The sequence below is a fragment of the Delphinapterus leucas genome, chromosome 10, assembly GCF_059928025.1.
Source record: "Delphinapterus leucas isolate spDelLeu-1000000601 "Yukka" chromosome 10, BTC_Dleu_Yukka2, whole genome shotgun sequence".
In the NCBI taxonomy this organism is placed as follows: Eukaryota; Metazoa; Chordata; class Mammalia; order Artiodactyla; family Monodontidae; genus Delphinapterus; species Delphinapterus leucas.
Genome location: NC_143138.1, coordinates 102726569 through 102744082, shown reverse-complemented (window position 1 = coordinate 102744082; position 17514 = coordinate 102726569). Strand labels below are relative to the sequence as shown.

Genomic DNA, 17514 nt, shown 5'->3' with positions numbered 1-17514 from the left:
TTCTCCTAAAGCTAGGCTCATGGGCAGCAACCACAGAGCACACTGGGAACTCATCATCACGACGGGAAGAGCTGGGCAAGCTCGGGGTTACAGCACCCCCAAAGAGACGTGACAGGAGGAGGTTTACCTGAGAAACAGGGAAAGGACTGGGTAGAGCCCACGGGAAAGGACTCAGTGGGAGGGAAAAGAAGGTGCAGGTTTGAGAAAGAACTAAATAGAAGTCTGAGCAATGAGGAAGAGAGTTGCTGAGATTGCCCTTGAGGAGGTGGCAGAGAAGGGGAAGGAGGTTTGATTTAGGGTTGGGAAGCTCAGCTGAGCTCTGCATCCATCAAGCTTGGCTACGTGACTAGTGTTCTCAACTGTCCTATCCCCTCCCCTTTCCTTTCTCCAAAGAGGGAGAGCTTTGGGGGCAAGTCAGCCCACAAACCTGCAAGCTCTGACTACAGAAAACGGGGAGAGGAGGTTTGCTTCTGGGGCTGGGTGAGGTTTAGGGACAGGGAAGCAAGTGGCAACCATCCCCTAATCACCGTGTGAAGGTCACTCTCTGGTCCTTGGTTTCCTCATTCACTGGGCATCTCCTTTGGAGCCTCTGCATATCTGCTCCCTTTTTCCTTCCTAAGAGAGCCTCAGGTTTGTTCGGGGCATCAATATCACCAGACCCTCTTGCAGGTAGGGGCAGCCACGTGATGCAGTTCTGGCCAAGTTGATGGAGGTACAAGTTCTGGCGGGAGAAGGTGGGGGAGCCTCTCCCTGAATACAAAGGCAAAGCTCACTAGAAGAAAATCCTTCCCACCCCAATATCACTGGTCCTTCTTATGCCTGGACAGCAGACATGAGGCCTGGAGGTGCAGCAGCCATCTTGTAACCATGAGTCAGCAACAAAAAAGGTAAAGTGGAAAGACAGAAAGAACACAGGCTGTGGGGGCAGACAGACCTTCCTTTTCCACTTTCTGGCTGTGTGGCCTTGGGTACATCACTTAACTTCTCAGAGCCTCACTTCCCACAACCTGTAAGATGGGGATAAAACCTCTCCTTTGAACAGTCCTTGTGAGGATTAGATTAAATACTGCGTTGAGTATGGATCCACTTTTTTTCCTGTAAAGAGCTATCCCAATGTTTGGAGTTATTTTTACAATCACGCTGTGACAATTACTTTAGAGCAAAAGAAAGAAGAGACCCTTTATTTCTCCTCTTGGAGAAAGTTCCAAGGCGGGATACGGGCCTCGAGCCAACGGGCCCTGCTCTTTGGCCGATCAGCTACGCAAACAGGAAGTGACTATCCAGACATTTGGAGCTGCAGAAGGCTAGCCCAGAGCCGGCCTCCTCTCTCCACCGTGGTGCGTCCTCGTCTCCCCGCTGGGAGCACCTCAAAAGTCAAGGACATGGTCCCCCCGATGAGGAACTAGGTTCAGAGCCACCCCTTCTGGCTGCCCTGCCCACCAGTCCGGGCCAGACCGCCTGCCTTTCGGGCTGAAGTCGGACGGCAGCCTCTTGCCCGGCTCCCGCTGTCTTCTGCCCTTCCCCTCTCCTTCCATCTCTTTGTCACAGCTGTAGCCAGGGTGATTTTTTTGCAGTGCAAGTCTGTTCCTGTCACCCCCTTGCTAGAACTTTCCCATGGCTACATGCTCTCTCTCGAGGGAAAGGCCGAAGACCTCGTCACAGCCATTGGGGTTGGCCTGGCCTCGGCCTGCCTCTCCAGCTCTACCCCTCCAGCTGCTGTTTTAGCTGCTGGACCGGGCCAAGGCCCCTCCTGCCTCTGCGCTTGGCCCACACTGTTCCCGTTTTCTAGCACGCTCTCCCCCCTCCCCCTCCCTGGCCCATCTCTCCAGGTAACGTCCCACCCTCAGCACTCCACTCCCGGGTCAGGTGTGCAGGTGCTGGCTGAGCCTGCAGCAGGCACGACGAGGGCCCTGCTCTCCCTGACAGCAGGCAGCTTGCTGTTGCCACACATTTGCTCACGTGGGGACCTCACACGCTCACGAGTGCTGCTCAGGGTGAGGACTGCGGAATGTCTTGTTCAGAATGACACCCCCTGTGGCTGGCATAGTCCCTGTGCAGAGCTGGTGCTCAGTAAATGTGGAAGGCAGGCAGGCCGGGTGCCTTGTGATTTGAAAGGGAGGGAGCTCTGTTTACCGAGCACCTAAGTGAGCCAGGCAGGGCCTCACTGCCTCTTCACAGCCTCCCTGGAAGGCAGGGGCCCCAAGCTCTGTTCCATCCAAGAGGAAACAGGGACTCCGAGGGGGGCCATGACTTGCCCAAAGTCACACATCTGTCAGAGGCCCTGCCAGGACTTGAACCTTGGTCCCGAGCCCAGCTTCCTACCCTGGTGGAGCTAGCACAAGGGATCACTGCGCATCTGTTTCCTCACCTGGAGAATGGGGACATAACGGTACCTACCTCACAGGTCCGGTGGCTGTGAGGACTCAGTGAGGTTAAGTGCTTGGCTCAGAGCCTGGCACACCTTAGGTGCTCGGTAAGTGTTAGCTGTTATCATCTTTGTTATTGCACGGATCAAAGAACAAATAAGAACAAATATATCCTATTACCCCCAGCGAATAGGCAAATGGAGGGGCTTTATGGGTGAACAGGCCCACGGATGGATGGGTGGGTGAATACCTGAAGACGTGAACGACACGGGGACGAGTTGAGGGGAGGAAAGCGCACCTGAGGTTCAGGAGAACGGGAGCTGATCTGGGGCACCCGGGCCGCCGGCTCACCTGTAGCGCCGCAGCTCGCCCTCCAGCCGCCGCACCCAGCGCTGCAGGCCGGGCACCTGCCGCGCCAGCGCCTCGAGCTCGCGCACGCGCGCCAGGCTGCGCAGCACTGCCTGCCGGGCCTCCTCCGCGCGCCGCCGCACCTCGGCCTGGCCCCGGCGCAGGCGCCCCGCGCGGGCCTCGGCTGCCGTCAGCGCGCCCCGCGCCTGCCGTAGCTCCCGCGCCGCCGCCGCCTCGGGCCCGCCGTGCGCCGGCTCCTGGGCGCCCGCCTGGCTCTTCCAGAGGCCGACCTGCCGGAACAGGGCAGCAGGGCAGGCGGTGAGCGCCTCGCGCCAGACCCCACCCGGACCAGGGCGCGTGAGCAGAGCAACCCGGCACGTTTCTCGCGCTCGTGCTCGCCGCCCTGGGCCCATCTGAACTCGTTTAACCCTCGCCCTGACTCTACCGAGGCGGGAGCTCATGTCACTCCCTTTTAATGGATGCGGGCCACTGAGGCACAAAGCCCATATTCTGTTGTTTGCACAGTTCCAGTGAGTCCCAAACGCCTGCACTCTTCTCTGTCCACCTCCGGCCCTCAGGGCACGCCGCTCCCTCGTGCTCCTCCACGCCCTAGACTGGGGAGCCCTCTATGGGCGTTCCCGGCCCTCCTCGCTGTCTGCTGCTAGGCAGCCGCCTCCTTGAGGGTGCGGTTTTCTTCTGTCGTGTTCACTGCTGGGCGTCCGGCGCCTAAAACAGGCCTGGCACACAGTAGGTGCTCAGCAAATACTTGGGGAACTAATGATCCTGGACGATCTTACTCCACACAATGGCAGTACTTTCCCGCCCCGGACTTGGCTTCTCCGATGCCCGCTGGCCGTGGCCCCTGAAATCCGCGCCTTGCACTCCTGCGCACTCCCTGGCCTCTCTCTACCCCTCAGGGCTGTGACCCCGGGCTGTGTGGGGAGCGGGCAGGGCTACTAGAACGTCAGCTCCCTCCTGGCCTGTGGTCCCTTGGGTCAGAGGCCGTCTGGTCCTCGTCTGACCCCCACCCCCCCATGGCCTTTGACACACGGCTGGGCGCAGCGCTCGAGTGCTTGTTGACTGAATTGCAGATGCCCGGGCTGGGTCCATGCCTCTCTCAGTGCCTGGCCCCCGCAGCGCTGAGTGGCCAGACCTGCCTGGTCGACAGTGACACTATCTAGCATTGGGACACCAGGCCTGGCCCTGAGGGAGGCCCTCCAATGTTCGTTGAGTGACTGCACCGAGCTGCCGGTGTACCTCGTTAGCTCCTTAAGGGTGCGGACAGGCCTTCCTCACACCTTATCTCCTAGGCCTCCTGGAATCCTGGCACCGCGGAGAGCTCTGGAGGCGTATGTGTGTGAGACTGACCAGGTTTCCTGCGAGGGTCCACGGCTGGGTCAGAGAGGCAGGATGAGATGGGCTGTGTGTGTGTGTGGTGGCGGAATGGTTTTCTCTGAGGGACTGGAGTTTTGGGGGGCTGGAATGTGTGATGTGAGTAGGGGAGGGGACTAGAGTGTGTTGGAGTGGAATGGGGTGGCTAGGGACAGGATGCAAGTAGGCTGAAGTGGGGAGGGCTGTCCTTCACCCGCCCCTGCGGCCCCCCCCCGTCCTCTTCCTCTGCACAGCAGGGGCTCTGCAGCCAGCCCGCTGTCAAATGCCCCCCACCCCCCGCCCCATTCCGTCGTCACCCTCCGCCCCGGGACCAGGTGCACCTGCAGTGCTAAGCAGCGCGCGTCACTGCTCTGCAGCGCGGCCCGCAGGTCCTCCACCAGCTCGCGCAGGCTGCTGTTTTCTTCCTCCAAGCGCGCCAGGCGTTCGCTGTCCGGGCCGCCGTCGGAGCCGGGCGTATGGGGCGCTCGGCGGCGGCGGCGCGGACGGCGCAGGCGGATCTGCGTCTCGATGTGCTCGCTGAGAGCGCCGCGGGGCAGACGGGGCCCGGCGCGGGTGCCAAAGTAGCCGCAGAGGCGCGCGTGGAACTGGCGGAAGGTGAGCTCAGGCGGCTCGGCGCGCAGTGCCAGGCGCGCCTCCTCCTCCGCATCCGCGTCCCCATCGGTGGCCACCCCAGCGATCACATCCCCAGAGTTCGTGTCTCTCGCGGCTGTATCCCCGGCAGCCTCCCAGGTGGCGGCAGCCTCCTCGGCGCGCAGCCCCAGCACCGCGCAGAGCGCGCGGAAGTCGGCGCGGGGCAGGCGGCCGGCGCCTCGGCAGTCCAGGTGGTGGAAGACTTCCTGTAGATACTGGTCCAGGCCCGTGGCCAGCACCACGATCTCGTTCTCCACGCCTCGGTCCAGCCCGTAGTGGTGCGCCAGGGCGCTCAGCAGCCATTGTGTGCGCCGCGCTGGTCGCTGGTACGGGTCGCCCGCCGCGCCTTCCACGCCGGTCCCCGTGCCCGGGCCGCTGGGCTCCATCGCCGCCAAACGCCGCTCCTCGGGTCCCTCCGCCCCGCCACTTCCAGGGGCGGCCCCAGAGTTTCTTGAAAGGAGGGGCTTAGCGGTGGCGGTCTGGTTGGAGCGGCGCCGAGGGCCGTGTCGAGCAGCTGCGCAGGCCTGGCAGGGCGTTTGTGTTTTCCCCGGGTTGGCTGTGAGGGGGCTTGGTTAGGGGACCCAGGAGCCCCGAGACCCCCGCGGGGCCACCACTGCCTGGTCTCCCTCCTGATCTCGCTTCTCTCGGTGACCCCTGCACTCTTCTCCCCTCATCACTCCCGGGGCGTCCCTGGCATCCCCTCTTTTCCTCCCATTCCCGGTCTGTCTGCTTTCAACTCCCCCGCTCTCCACCTAGCTGCGTTGTGCAGAGAGTGTGCCCCGAGACGGGGACAAGGGGTGGGCTCGGGATAGGAAGCTGGGGAGGGCTGGAGGGTGGCCCCCAGGTCTGTTCCGCGCCCACGCGTCACTCCACCCCTTCTCACCAGAAAACCTTTCAAGGGTAGCCCCGCAAGCTAGCTGGGGCCGTACTCCCGTAAGTACGGAGAAGCCCCCCTCCCCTTAAATTCAGCGACTGGGTTCCTAAACCCGCTTCTCACTCCACCAGGGCTGGTGCAAAGGGCCTCACGTGGTAACTAGAGCAGAGGAAAACCCAGCTCCGAGAAGTGAGGGGATGCGTTAGGGCCATCCCGCTGGATAGAAGCCGATCTGAGCCGGACCCTTGCTCTCTAAGCTCTGTGTGTGTTGAAGCGGGTGTGTGTGTGTGTGTGTGTGTGTGTGTGTGTGTGTGAAAGCCGTGGCCTTCCGTCTTCTCACCCGTTTGTGCCTGGGGAGTGGATTGGCCCTGTGACCGGAATTCCACCTCTGAGCTGGGGTTAGGCTACCAGGTAGCTGTTTGGCCAACATTTCCTCTGGTGCCTTAGAACACCGTTCTGGAAGAGGAAAGAAAAATCAGCCTCTCAGGTGAATGTAAGGCTGCTTTTCCTTTTTTTTTTTTTTGACAAGAGAGGTGTAGAGATGTCCTAACCTGATACCTGCGCTGGGAACCCTCATCCAGCCTCGCAGGAGTAAGAGGCAGATTTCTTCAACTGCCTTTGGCTATACGATGGGCAGAATCTGGCCTGTGTACAGCTCTAGGAATTTAAATGTTAAATCCTGGAATTTGAAAAAGCACTAAAATTCTATCTCTTCTGCTGCAGTACCCCAGAATAAGCACTTTGTCCATCTGGCAAATTTCTAGTCATTCTTGAAGACTGTGCCCACCACACACCTCACCCAGGAAGGAGTTAGATGCTTCTCCCCAACCATTTTGGGTGTGCATTTAAAAAAAAATTATTAAAGTGGTAGCAATTTGACAAAAAATTTTACATCAACTCCAATTCTTGGCTTCTGCCTTAGAAAAAACACATGTGTACAGGATGTTCATTGCATCGTTGTTTATAATAGTGAGAAACTGGAGACAACATTTTGCCCATTGGTACAGCAGCCGGGATGAATCACCACGAAAGGATGAGAGAAAAAAGCAACAATAACAATAAACCCACACGAAACGGTACTAAATATTTTCTGGGAGGACATGTGTATGTAAGCGCATAGAAAAAGATGGAGGGATTCACAAACAGATTCAGTCGTTATTTCCAGGGGTCGGAGGAGTTTGGCTTTCAGTGTAACATCTCTCTTTTTGACAAAGGAGATGTTTTTGTTTGTTTCTTTTTTCTTTTTCTTTTGGGGGGGGGAAGACATACTTTATTTGCCATTTACAGACCACAAAGTTCACCCGTTTAAAGTATATTAATAAGCGGTTTCTGGTATATTTATAGAACATATAACCAGCATCACAATTTCATTTTTAGAACATTCTCATCACTCACCCCCCCCCCAAAAAAAACCCTTGTACCAGGTAGCCCGCCCGCTGCTCCAGTTTCCTACCTCCACTCCCAACTCCCGGCCCTAGGAAGCCACTATTTTCTGTTTCTATGGATTTGACTATTCTGGACATTGTGTATCAAACAGAATTACACAATATGTAACCTTTTGTGACTGGCTCCTTTTTGAGAACGTTTTCCAGCTTCAACCAGGTTGTAGCTGGCATGCGGTTCGTTCCTTTTTATTGTTGAGTGATATTCCATTGTATGGATGGACCACCTTTTGTTTATCCGTTCATCTGTCGATGGACGCTTGGATTGTTTCCGCTTTTTGGCTGTTATGAGTAATGCTGCTGTAAACATCCATGTAGAAATTTTTGTGTGTTCATACATTTTCACTTTTCTTGAGTATATACCTAGGGGTGAGGTTGCTGGGTTGTGTGGTAGTTTTCTGTTTAACTTTTGAGGGCCTGCCAGGCCATTTTCCAAAGTGGATGCACCATTTTCATTCCTACCAGCAGTGTAATTCATGTATTTCTCAATGGGTAAAGGAATACAGATGTTCTCAGTCCTGGACTCCTTCCCTTCCTCCCCTCCAACACCTCCATCTCAGTTCGTGGGGCCTCCAGCCTCCCTTGGCAAATCCCTACCGTCGTGGGTTCTTCTGTCACTTTCACGCCCACATCCGGTCTGTCAGGCCGTGCACCTTTAGAGCTCACCCCCAATCTGATCCCCTCTTCCCGCGCCACTGCTACCCTGCACCAAACCCCCAGCATCTCTCACCTGTATCACTGCAACAGCCTCCTCCCAAGAAGTGCCCTTGAATTCCTACTTCTGTCCTCCACAGCCAGAGGACGCCCTCCTTCGCTCAGCACCCACTGTTATCTCCCTCTCTCAGGGACTAAAGGCCCAGTGCAGTGTGCGCCCGTGTCCCCCGTAACCTCCCTCAATGCCTCCCTCACTGACCTCCTTGCCGTTCTTCTAACTCACCTCAGGGCCTTTGCATCTGCTTCCCCAGATGTTTACAGCCCGCCCCCTCACCTCCAAGTCCCTTGCTCCAGCGTCAGCCCCTCAGTGAGGCCTTCGGTGACATTGCAAGCCCTTTGCGCCCCTAACAGACTCTCTTGCCTGGTGCGTCTGTCTGTCTCCCTGTAACGCACTATCAGCCGTGAGGGGAGGGACGCTTGCCTGTCTGTCCGCCGGGCTTGGTGTCGGGCACACTAAGAGAAGAGCTCCAGCCCCCTTCTGAGCTGCCTGCCCGCAGCTGCTGCCGGGCACAGTGTGGCATGAGGCTCTCCATACGATTTCATTGCCTACAGGTGAGACGTACTTCTTAACTTGTATTTTAAGAAACAGCATTGTACCACATTGCCACTTATTTGCAGGCCTGCCACGAGGGCTGAGCTTCACAAGCCCAGAGACCTGGTACCCCCATGCCCAGCACAGGACCTGGCATTAAGTAGGCACTAATTATGTCACTTTATAGATGTGGACACACTGCATCAGAAGGAAAACTACATGTAGCTGGCATCCCTGGGATTCAAGCATCCTTGCGCCCAGAGATGCTGGAGTCAGTGAGACTCCAGATGTTAGGTTGATTGGACTCCCAGCTGGACCGTAGAAACTTCTAGGCCGGGAGTCCCACTGCCGGGGACGTTGCTGTCTGCACTTAGAACAGGACTCTGGGGACTTCCCTGGTGGTCCAGTGGCTAAGACTCTGCCCTCCCAGTGCAGGGGTCCCAGGTCCAATCCCTGGTCAGGGAACTAGAGCCCGCATGCCTGCCGCAACTGAAGATCCCACATACGCCAACGAAGATCCCGCGTGCCGCAGCTAAGACCCAGTGCAGCCAAATTAAAAAGAAAAAGAAAAAAAAAAAAAAACGGGATGCTGGAACTTGACTCTGGACTTTTTTTTCCCCACATCTTTATGGGAGTATAAATGCTTTACAGTGTTGTGTTAGGTTCTCCTGTACAGCAAAGTGAAGCAGCGTGTATATACGTATATCCCCATATCCCCTCCCTCTTGTGGCTCTGTAGAGGAATCTGATTCAATTTCATGTTGATGCTGAGAGCTGGTGACCCAGGGGAGACTACCCCCGTTGCTGCAGCTGGCGATGGCTTTTGCGGAAGGAATCCTTTGAACAGGAACTTTTCTGGGCCAGTCAGTATTGAAAAGAAAGACTTTAAATGTCTTGACGTGGAGCCATCGCCTGGCCTCTGCCCCCCGCAGCTCCTTGGGGGCAGGGGAGTCCGGGTTGATAATGGGGCGCTGTCAGGCCTGTCTGTCTGCGGGCAGTGTTACCAGGCGCCTCTGAAATCATCCGGGTTGGACCCACAAGGTTTTTGTTTAAGGCTCAAAGTGAGCAAACTCAGATGTCTCCTGCGCTTTTGTGTGAGCTGGGGGATGGGTGTGTGTCTGCGTCGGGGAGAGCGGAGAGAAGTGATTTTTCTGAAGTCAGCTCAGTATTGTTTGAGCCATTCCAAATAGTATATTGTTCACAGTGTCTACAAACAGCCCAGCAAAGTGCTAAAGAGCAAAAAAAAACCATCCCCCCTTGTGCCAACAAGAGAAGAACACAGGGTTCTTTTGATGTGTTTGTTTTCAGATGTTTTCCATGCATTTAAGCATGAAAGAACTTTTGGGGGTGGTGAAAACATTCTATATCTTCGGGGGGGTGGTAGTTTCACGACTGCATACACCTGCAGAGCGCTTACAAGGCTGAATTTTACAGGATGTCAGTTGCACCTCCTTCAATGTGACATAAAGAAACAAGTTGAAATGCTGCTGATGGGATCTGTCTCTGCACATCACCCATCTTCCTAAATGGCTCCGCCATCATTACCGTTCCTGGGTAACGTTATTCTCAAAGGCTGGTCCACACTCCCTCTTAGGACTGACCCGGAAGGAGCTTTGTCGTCCCAATAGGTGCACATAGAGGTGGTTTGCAGTTTTTCTCCATTCCAACAACACTGTGAACGGTTGGCTCTATTTCCTGGGTGCTTTACTGCAGGGCCAAGGAGTGTGGACATTTTATAAGCTCTTGATGTTGTCAAACTGTTTTTCAGAAAGTTTGTGTCATTCTGTACAGTCCCCTGGAGTGTCTGGGATTCTCCGAGAGCCATCGGTTTTAGTGTCAAAGCTTTTACATTTTTAGGAGTCTTGGTTAGTGGATTTGCTTAGTGTTCAGACGCCAAGTTTGACTTCCCTCTATTCAAAATGGGCCTGGGTTAGGCAAAGATTTCTTAGATACAACACCAAACACATGGTCCAGAAAAAGAAAAAAAATCAGTACATTGGATCTCATCAAAATTCAGAACTTTTGCACTTCAAAGCGCAGTGATAAAGACGCCATTAAGAAATGACGGGACAAGCAGGCAACTGGGAGAAAATCTTGACAAAACACATGCCCAGTAGGGGCCTTGTATTCAGAATTGACAAAGAACTCCAACAGCTCAATAAGAAGAAGACAAACAACCCAATCGAAAAATGGGTGAAAGACAGGGACAGACATTCCCCAGAAGAATATATATGGTTGGCCAATAAGCACGAGAAAGGATCCCAGTACTGTTAGGTATTAGGGAAATACAAAGCAGAACCTCAGTGAGAGACTATTTCACCCCCACGAGAATGGCGATAATAACTGACGGACAATAAATGTTTTTGAGGATGTAGAGAAATAGGAACCCTCACACGTTGCTGGTGGGAATGTGAAATGGTGCAGCCACGTTGGAGAACAGTTTGTCAGTAAATGATAAGCATACAGCCTGATCCATACATGCAGCATACTACGTGACCCAGCTCTCCCACTGCTAGATGCCTCTACTCAAGAGAAACGAAAACATCTGTCCACACAGAGACCCTCATGTGAAGGTCCTTAGCAGCGTCTTCATAAATGTCTACATGTCCAACCTTAATGTCCACGAACTGATGGCTGGATAGACAAAATGGATTTATGGCTCCATTTATAGGAAATGTTCAGAAAAAGGCACCTTTTTAGAGACAGAAAGTAGATTAATGGTTGTCTAGAGCTTGGGGTGGGAACAGAGATTAATTTTAATTAATTATAGTACTTTTGGGTGAAACTTGTGCACGGAGGATCTTATTAGGGAGATGAAAATGTCCTAAAACTTGTTTATGGTGATGATTTCACCGTTTGGTGAAGTTACTAAAAATCATTGAATTATACACTTGAAATGGGTGCACCGTATGATATGAAATACACCTCAGTAAAGTTGTTATAAGGTGGCGGGGGTGCTTTGCTTAGGAGAGGGATGGCAAGAAGAAGATGGGTGTATGCTTCCAGCTGCCAGAGTCTTGCAATCACTTCAGAAGCTCTCTGGGTGCCGTGGGAGCTTTGGCGCTCCACTGCCCTGGAGGAAGAAGGAGCAGGGACAGATCGCCCTCAGATGGCTGCACTCCACGGGGTGCCCCTTTGCAATGTGACTTTGCCCTTCCTCCTGTCCTATTCTGACTTTGCCAGCCCTGAAGCCGTCTTCGCCGAGGGGAGGTTGTAGACCTGCCCCTCGGGCCTGAGTCTCAGGTGGCACACCTTTGCCTTCATTCCATCCCATGATGCCCCGGCTCTTGACCTGGACACTACCTCCCTCAGGGAAGTGGTTCCAAATCTTGGCTGTGCAATGGGATCTTGGTGGAGGTGACTTTAACAAACAAGCGTTCTGTTCCAGTTATTTATTATTGCACAACGAATCATCCCCGAATTTACTGGGTTAGGACAGCAGTAACTTACTTTGCTGATAAATCTGCAATTTGCAGAGGGCTTGATGGGGACAGCTGGTTTCTGCTACACATGGTGTCAGCCAGGTGACTCAAAGGCTGGGGGCTGGAATCACCCGAGGTCTGGCTCTCACATTTTGGGCAGTGAGGCTGGCAGTTGGCCGGGAACCCTGCCGGCTGTTGGCCAGAGCATCTACACGTGGCCTTTCCATGAGGCTGCTTGGGCCTCCTCACAACATGGTGCTGGGTTCCTAGAGTGAGCGCCCCAAAGAACAAGGCAGAAGCACATGGAATTCGTATGACCTGGCTTCAGATGTCACCGAGTGTCACTTCCACCCTACTCTGTTGGCTGAGGTGGTCCAAAAGTTCTGTCTGGGTTCAAGGGGGAGGGGACTAGACCCACCACGGGATGTGAAGAGTGTTGACATCACACTGTAGGAAGAGAGGGTGGGAGGGAATCTATTGAGGTGTTTGGAAAATACAATCCGTCACCAGTTCCTAAGCCCCACCTCTGGAGAATCAATTCCACAGGTCTGGAGTGAAGCCTCAGGATTGAAGATTTGACATGATCCTGGGTGATTCTCATGCACATCCAGGACCAAGGCTCTTTGGTCTAAGACCTCTCAAGCCCGAGTTCAGGGCCGCCCCACAGGAGATGCTGGGGAGGTTGGCTGCTGCCCTTGGTAACAGGGTGATCGAGGACCCTTTGGAGCAAAACCAGCCTCAGGCAGCAGGTGGCACCTGACGGGCAGGAGGCCTGCTGTCTGTCCCAGGGAGGGTGGTGTCACTGACCGGCTCTTGTTAATGGGGCCTTTTGGGAGCTGGTGTATCCTAGTAGCCTTTTCCCCTTGCAACCCTGGGTGTGTCTTTTTAGTACTTCCTTGCTTATGGACGGTAGTCTGCAGGCTGTTGGACAGGGTGTCATGGCACTCAGTGGTGAAACTTGAGTCCTTCTCCCCAGGGGACCTCACTGCCATTTGGAGACTTCACCTCACAGCTGTTCTTAAGGTTCAGTTTTTTAGACTGATCGAACCTGAGGAATGTCGGAGGGCCCCCGTCAGTGGGAAGTATTCTGGAATACTGGACTACTGTCCCCAGCCCCTGGGGACGGCCTAGGGAGGTGGGCACGGGAGGGAGGGTGCTTGCGTCCACAGTTTTGCTCTTTGGCCACGGGTAGGTTGTGTCTCATCTCAGAGCCTCAGTTTCTGCGACAGCGAAGTGTGTGTGGAGATTCCGCACCCATTCGCTTGAACAAACTACTGCCCGGGGGCTTGGTACCGGGGCCCCTGTGCGCCACTCCAGCCTCATCATCCCTTCCCTGAACTTGCCACACGTTTTCACTCTGCTTGGCCTTTGCATATGCTGTGTCCTCTGCCTGGAATGCCTCCCCTTGCTTTCCTCGCCCGGCAGACCCCACAGTTTGGCTTTTGTCACCTCTTCCGTGAAGCCTGCCCCAACCCCTCCGGGCAGTCGCTTCTGCGATATGTCCCTCCGCCGCAGCCCCTTTGGTGGTCTGTGGTCTTCTACATCGGGAGCAGCAGCTAGGGGTCTCTCATCTGGGGGTGGGGGGCAGGGTGTCCGTCAGATAGTCTGGCTTTCAATCCAGTGCTGCCATATACCTGTGTGACCACCTCAGGCAAATCGCTTCACCTCTCTAAGCCTCGGTTTCCTCATCGCTGAGTTTGGGGCTCATGATGACTGAAAAGAATTCTCATGATGTTTGAAGGACATCAGTGACAGAAGCAGAGAGTCTGTGCCAGAGAGGATGGGGGGTGGGGTGGGGTCGGGTCATCTGAGTTTGCAGAGCCCGGTGCTTCCTTTGCCTTCATCAAAGAACGGTAGGGGGCCGCTGATGGAGCTGTAGTGGGGAGCTGGCAATGCCTCTCCCCTGTACTGCAGGTAAGGCTCAGGCGCATAATAGGTGCTCACGTTCAGAGCAGGAATTCCTGAAAGACTGAATGGGGGCTTCCCTGGCGGTCCAGTGGTTAAGATTTCGCCTTCCAATGCAGGGGGTGTGGATTCGATCCCTGGTCGGGGAGCTATGATGGCACATGCCTCACGGCCAAAAAAACCACAAAAAACCAAAACATAAAAAGCAATATTGTAAAACATTCAATAAAGACTTAAAAAATGGTCCGCATCCAAAAAAAGAAAAGGACTGAGTGGATAAGCGAATAACTGAAGGCATAAAGGCAGCTGGTTCTGCATTTGTATACAACTCTCTGCTGGACCTTGTCTGGGCGCCTGGCCTGGGACCAGCGACTGAGGCGGGGAGCCCCGCCCCCAGGAGAGGAGCCCCGCCCCGGGGCTGTGGCCACGCGCGTCTCCTAGCAACCGCCAAACATAGCGGCGAGGCGGCTCCTGCGGGCCTCCCTGCCCGGGTGGACGCACCAGGTCCTCTGAGCCTCCTCGGTGAGGAGGCTGTGCAGCTGCTGTGCGAGCTGACCGACGCCGTCGTCTGAGCCCACGCGCCTGCCCAGCGCGTCCGCTCACAGGTGCCGCAGGTACCCCCCTCCATTCTCCCCGGCCCCCGCTCCGGCTGCGCAGCCCCTTCTTAGCGTTTGCTGGCGTGCGGCGTCCGTGGAGGGCGCTTGTGCCCGGAGCCCAGTACTCAGTGCTCGGTCGGGTCTTGCCTCGGGGTCCTCGCCCTCCTTGGCCTCAGCAGGCTCTTGCGCGTGCTGCCCCCAAACCAAGGTCATATTGTGCTTTGGCACAGGTAACCCGAGGCCCTCACCCCCCACCCCTCCCTGTGGTTCTTGGGGAATTGCACTCACCTGGAGCAGGCATTCCAGACGTGCTGAATGATTAACTTTGATCGTGAAAGGAGGAACAGCTGGGGCCGGGAGGATGGGACTCAATTTGGAGACACTGGCTTTGCTGATTATCACGATTACCGACGGCACCATTCTCTGAGGTTCATCTAATCTCTGTTGAGTGTCCGCTGCGTGCCAGGCAGTGTCTGAGGCCTTGGCTGGTCAGCCCGGAACAGGACAAGGCACGGGGCGAGGAGGGGGCAGGCAGGGCTTCCCTCCTGGGAGCAGTGGTGGTGACGGCCGTGCCTTTATTTCCTTGCAGCCGGGAGTGCCGGCCACGGGGGCCGCCCTGCCGCATGTGGCTGCCGGCCTGTGAGTGGGAGGACGAGGACCAGGCGAGCATGGGGGCCGTGTCCTCCATGGGCAGCTTTTACCAGTCCGTGAGCGAGTGTGAAGTGGAGGAGAACCTGAAGGTTAGGGCCTGGGCCCAGGAGTCGGCCACCGGCCACCAGTGCAGCGGCGAGTCCTCAGAAGGGCCTGCCAGCACCTTCGACTCGGACGTGCCCCACGTCGTCCCCTGCAAGTTCATCATCTCTCTGGCCTTCCCAGCGACCGCCGGTAAGTGTGACAGCAGAGAGGGAGTGTACCAGTGACCTTCTCCCAGGAGTGTAGGGCGCCCGTGCTCCCTCTGCTGGCTCCCTAAGTAGGGTGGCCAGTGACAGGAGCAGAGGTCCGGAAAGGAACTGCCACTTTAGGGCCCACTGTGGTCCAGGCAAGGAACAGTTTATGGGCTTCACAGACTCAGTCCTCTCAAAACCCCAAGAAGCAGGTGTTGTTATTTCTGCTTTTTGAAAATAAAGAAGTGACGGAGAGGTTAAGGCATTTTTTCCCCCCATAAGCTGGTTGTGCATCATCTAATTCCTTGTTTAAATACAGACTCAGATTATTGGATCAAAATCTCTGAGTGCAAAGGCAATCAGCTACTGCCCAAAACCGCTGTGTAACAAATACAAACAACTCCCCATTTCATTGGCTTCAAACAGAAATCCCTGTCCTGGGTGAGCAGGCCAGCTGATCTAGGCTGGGCTTCCTGCAGTAGCTCTGCCCTGCTTCTGTCTCTGTCATCCTCCTCTCGGATGTGTGGGCAACCCAGACGCATTCCTGTCATGGAAAGGCAGGGCACAAAAGAGGGCAAGCCCAGTCACCCCAGCACTCTTCAGGTCTTTGGACACCTCCCACCTGCAGGCATTTTATTGACCAAAGCAAGGCACATGGTTGAACCCCAAGATTAAGGGCAGAGAAAAGTACTCCACTTTTTTTTAAGGTGGACTATCTTTTTTTATATCAGCTTTTTAATTGAAATATAGTTAATTTACAATGTTGTCTTAGTTTCAAGTGTACAGCAAAGTGATTCAGTCATACATGTTCTTTTTCAGATTCTTTTCCATTGTAGGTTATTACAAGATATGCAGTATAGCTCCCTGTGCTATACAGTAGGTCTTTGTTGTTTATCTATTTTATATATAGTGGTGTGTATATGTTAATCCCAACCTCCTAATTTATCTCCCCTCCCCTACTGTCCCTTTTGGTAACCATTAAGTTTGTTTTCTATGTCTGTGAGTCTATTTCCGTTTTGTAAATAAGTTCATTTGTTTCCTTTTTTTAGGTTCTGCATCTAAGTGATATATAATATTTGTTTTTGTCTGACTGACTTCACTTAGTTTGATAATCTCTAGGTCCATCCATGTTTCTGCAAATGGCATGATGTCATTCTTTTCATGGCTGAGTAATATTCCATTGTGTATATGTACCACATCTTCTTTATCCATTCTTCTGTCGATGGACATTTAGGTCGCTTCCATGTCCTGGCTATTGTAAACAGTGCTGCAGTGAACATTGTGGTACATGTATCTTTTTGAATTACAGTTTTCTGAAGATCTACGCCCAGGAGTGGGATTGCAGGATCATATGGTAACTCTATTTTTAGTTTTCTAATGAACCTCCATACTCGTTCTCCACAGTGGCTGCACCAATTTACATTCCCACCAACAGTGTAGGAGGGTTCCTTTTTCTCCACACCCTCTCCAGCATTTACTGTTTGTGGACTTTTAATGATGGCCATTCTGACTGGTGTGAGGTGAGGCCTCATTGTAGTTCCGATTTTTCATTTCTCTAATAATGAGTGACATTGAGCAACTTTTCCTGTGCTTGTTGGCCAACTATATGTCTTCTTGGAGAAATGTCTACTTATGTCTTCTGCCCATTTTTTCATTGCGTTGTTTGTTTTTTTGATATTGAGCTGCATGAGCTGTTTGTAAATTTTGGAAATGAATCCCTTGTTGGTAGCATCATTTGCAAATATTTGCTCTCAGACCTTAGGTTATCTTTTGATTTTGTTTATGGTTTCATTTGCTGTGTGAAAGCTTTTAAGTTGAATTAGGTCCCATTTGCTTATATTTCCATCACTGTAGAAGACGGATCCAAAAACATATTGCTGCAATTTATGTCAAAGAGTGTTCTGCCTATGTTTTCCTCTAGGAGTTTTATAGTATCCTGTCTTACGTGTAGCTCTTTAATCCACTTTGAGTTTGTTTTTGTGTATGGTGTTAGAGAATGTTCTAATTTCATTCTTTTACATGTAGCTGTCCAGTTTTTCCAGCACCACTTACCACTTATTGAAGAGACTGTCTTATCTCCAATGTATATTCTTGTTCTCGTTCTGTGAAAAATGCCTTTGACGGTTTGATAGGGATTGTGTTGCATCTGTGGATTGCCTTAGATATTATGGTCATTTTAACACTATTGACTCTTCCAATCCAAGAACATGTGGTGTATCTTTCCATATGTTTGTGTCGTCTTTGATTTCTTTCATCAGTGTCTTATAGTTTTTGGAGTACAGGTCTTTTGCCTTCTTAGGTAGGTGTATTCCTAGATATATCAAGAAGTACTCCATTTTTTGATATGACTTTTTTTGTTGTTCTGCCTGAAATATCTCCCCACGATGATTAATTTCAACTTCTCCTTGTA

The 17514-nt window shown here is 53.4% G+C and overlaps 2 protein-coding genes across 2 annotated transcripts in view; one reads left to right on the top strand and one right to left on the bottom strand.

Moving 5' to 3' along the window:
• The window catches only part of EFCC1 (EF-hand and coiled-coil domain containing 1), a 32724-nt gene extending 27130 nt beyond the window's left edge, over nt 1-5594 (bottom strand). Inside the window, 2 exon segments of the mRNA XM_089919826.1 lie at nt 2718-3004; nt 4427-5594. Of these exon segments, the coding sequence (XP_089775952.1) occupies nt 2718-3004; nt 4427-5122 (983 nt within the window). The 5' untranslated portion in view covers nt 5123-5594.
• Nucleotides 5595-14566: 8972 nt separating this feature from the next.
• Nucleotides 14567-17514, top strand: part of CFAP92 (cilia and flagella associated protein 92 (putative)) — a 66270-nt gene continuing 63322 nt past the window's right edge. The window contains 1 exon segment of the mRNA XM_089919803.1: nt 14567-15105. Coding sequence (XP_089775929.1) covers nt 14844-15105 — 262 coding nt within the window. The 5' untranslated portion in view covers nt 14567-14843.